Raw genomic sequence first — 2,500 nt, forward strand, 5'->3', positions numbered from 1 at the left:
CTCCCTCCTGTTCCCCCCTCCCTAAGAACCGAATCGTGGGGGTCCCTTCGTTCCCTTCCCCTCCATCCCTCCTCCTTGGTCGATGGGGTCAACCCAGTTGAAACTGGGTCACTTGGACAGGGGTCGCTTTGCATGGAATCTTGACCCTTCTGCCGCCGCCGCCGCCGCCGTCACTGCCGCTGCTTGCAAGCAGAGTAGGAAACAGGACCTCGAAGGCCCCTACGACCGACTCTGTCCATCCAGACACTCCGTCCGACGACCGGCAACCACCACTTGGAAAAAGGAGCGTCTGGAGGGAGGGAGGGAGATACAGGAGGGATTTGGTGGAGAAGCATGGAGGGAGGAGGGAGGGAGGAGGGAGAGAGAGAGAGTGAGGGAGGGAAGGAGGGAGTGAGTGAGTGAGTGAGGGAGGGAGGGAGGGAGGGAGAGAGAGAGAGGGAGGGTGGGAGGGAGGGAGGGAGTAGTAATGCTGAGGCTGCTGTTGGAAAATGGGAGACCGAGAGCGAGAGCGAGCGAGCGAAAATATTCCCACATCGGATGTGTGCATCGCTTGTATACGGGAAGGGCCAGACGTCCATTCCTTCAACACAACACTTGACAAATGCATGAAAACCACCTGAAATTGATACAAAAAATCATTTCCACTTTTTTTTTGTGGTCCTAGACTGGATGAGAAGACAAGAGCACAGCACTACGGCGACGGTTGGTGGTGGTGGTGGTGGTAGTGGTGGTGGTGGCGGTGGTGGTGGTGGTAGTGGTTGGTGGTGGTGGTTGGTGGTGGTGGTGGTGGTGTCGGGGTTGAGATTTGGGGCCTGAATCCAGCATCACGTTCACCTCTGTTTCCGTTCCTTGGCTCATGTCGATGTCATAGTTCACTCTACACTAGCCACAGATGTACACGAAAGGCCACATTATTATACACTGCTCTGCTCCTGTGCTGCATTACAAGCCTCGTAGAGAGATATAGGAGCTTGTAAGCGGTCATTTTCTTAGCCACCCTCTCTCTCTCCTCCACTCCCTCTCTCTCTCTCTCTCTCTCCCTCTCTGCTACCCTAGTCTGTCACCACAGGGCTTGGTCGAGCGAGAGCTTCTTGCTTTTGGCCGCGTTGGTTATTCACGTTTAACACACGCTATCACGACACTGGCACCATAGATCACTTGGGCAGGTCCTCACTCACCTCTGTTGACATTAGGACATGCCTAGAACCCACTGGATGCAAAGACTCGGGCTGGCGAACGTAGGACCGTGGTGTCTCCGTTGCCACAGCTTCTACCGCTCGCCATTACTGTCGGCCGATCAATAAGCGCGCCTAGCCACGTAAGGCAGGCAGCCTGTGGGTGGGCGGAGAGAACCTTCCTCCTCCTCCTCCTCCTTCTCCTCCTCCACCTCCCCCTCCTTCTCCACCTCCTCTTCTTCCTCCTCCTACTCCTCCTTCTCCTCCCTTCTCATCCTTCTTTTCTTTCTCCTACTTCTCCCCGTCATCTCCTCTCTCCTTTTCCTCTTCCCTTCCTACCCGTCCCGATGCTCTCCCATGTTTCCTCCTACTTCCTACATTTCTTCCTCTTTCCTTCTTCTAGGTATTGGATTCCTCTTCTCTCTTTTGGTTCCTTCTTTCTCCTTTCGTCTCCTTTCTTCTCACTTTACATCTTCCTTTCCTTTTCCCCTACTCTCTCTCTCTCTCTCTCTCTCTCTCTCTCTCTCTCTCTCTCTCTCTCTCTCTCTCTCTCTATCTATCTATCTATCTATCTATCTATCTCTCCTTTCTCTCTTTCAACTCATCAACATCTTATTCCCTCGTTTTCTTTTTAGTCTTCTTTTCATTCCCTTCCTCTTCTACAATTTTGTCCTCTTACTATTTTTTCCTGCTTATCCGGTTTTCCTCAACTTGTACTCCCTCTTCCTACTCCACAGCCACCTTCTTCTCCTTCATGTTCTCATCCTTCTTCACCTTTCTCTATTTACTCTTTTATTTGAATTCACCCTAGTGTACCTTCTCTATTTTCTCCTCTTTACCATTCTTCTATCCCCTTGTTACATATTTCCTTTCGTCCTTCCTTACTTCCTTCATCCCTTCCTTCACTCTTTTTTTCATTAATCCCTTCTTTACCTTGTCACACCATTTCTTCTCTTCGTCCTTCACCTAATATTCTCTTTTTTCTCTCTTCCTCTATTTTCCTTCGTGGCCTCAATCCTTTTCCTTCTTTAACTCCATCCTCCTCCTCCTCTTTCAACTGCTCCACCTCCACCTCCACCTCCACCACTCCTCTTCCTCCCAATCCTCCTCTTTCTCTCCTCCTCCTTCCATGCTCTCTTCTCTTTTTCCTACTTCCGTCTGCTATTCCTGCTTCTCCTTCTTTCTTCTCCTCCCTCTCCTCTCACTCATGCTCTCCACCACTCCTCTCCCCTTTCACTCCCTTCTCTCTCTTCGTCCTTTTCCCTTACATCGCCTTCTCTGTTCTCCAGCTCTTGCCCCCTCCACCACCTCTCGCTCGTCCTCCA

General features: G+C 51.2%; 1 protein-coding gene across 1 annotated transcript in view; it reads right to left on the reverse strand.

The window, feature by feature from the left end:
* Positions 1 to 1,392, reverse strand: part of LOC143034649 (uncharacterized) — a 422,637-nt gene extending 421,245 nt beyond the window's left edge. The window contains exon 1 of the mRNA XM_076201007.1: positions 1,179 to 1,392. Within this exon, the coding sequence (XP_076057122.1) occupies positions 1,179 to 1,190 (12 nt within the window). The 5' untranslated portion in view covers positions 1,191 to 1,392. The remainder of the gene's footprint in view (positions 1 to 1,178) is intronic.
* Between the last annotated feature and the right edge of the window lie 1,108 nt (positions 1,393 to 2,500).

Source organism: Oratosquilla oratoria, chromosome 17 (genome assembly GCF_046742065.1).
Source record: "Oratosquilla oratoria isolate Oo_2021 chromosome 17, ASM4674206v1, whole genome shotgun sequence".
NCBI lineage: Eukaryota > Metazoa > Arthropoda > Malacostraca > Stomatopoda > Squillidae > Oratosquilla > Oratosquilla oratoria.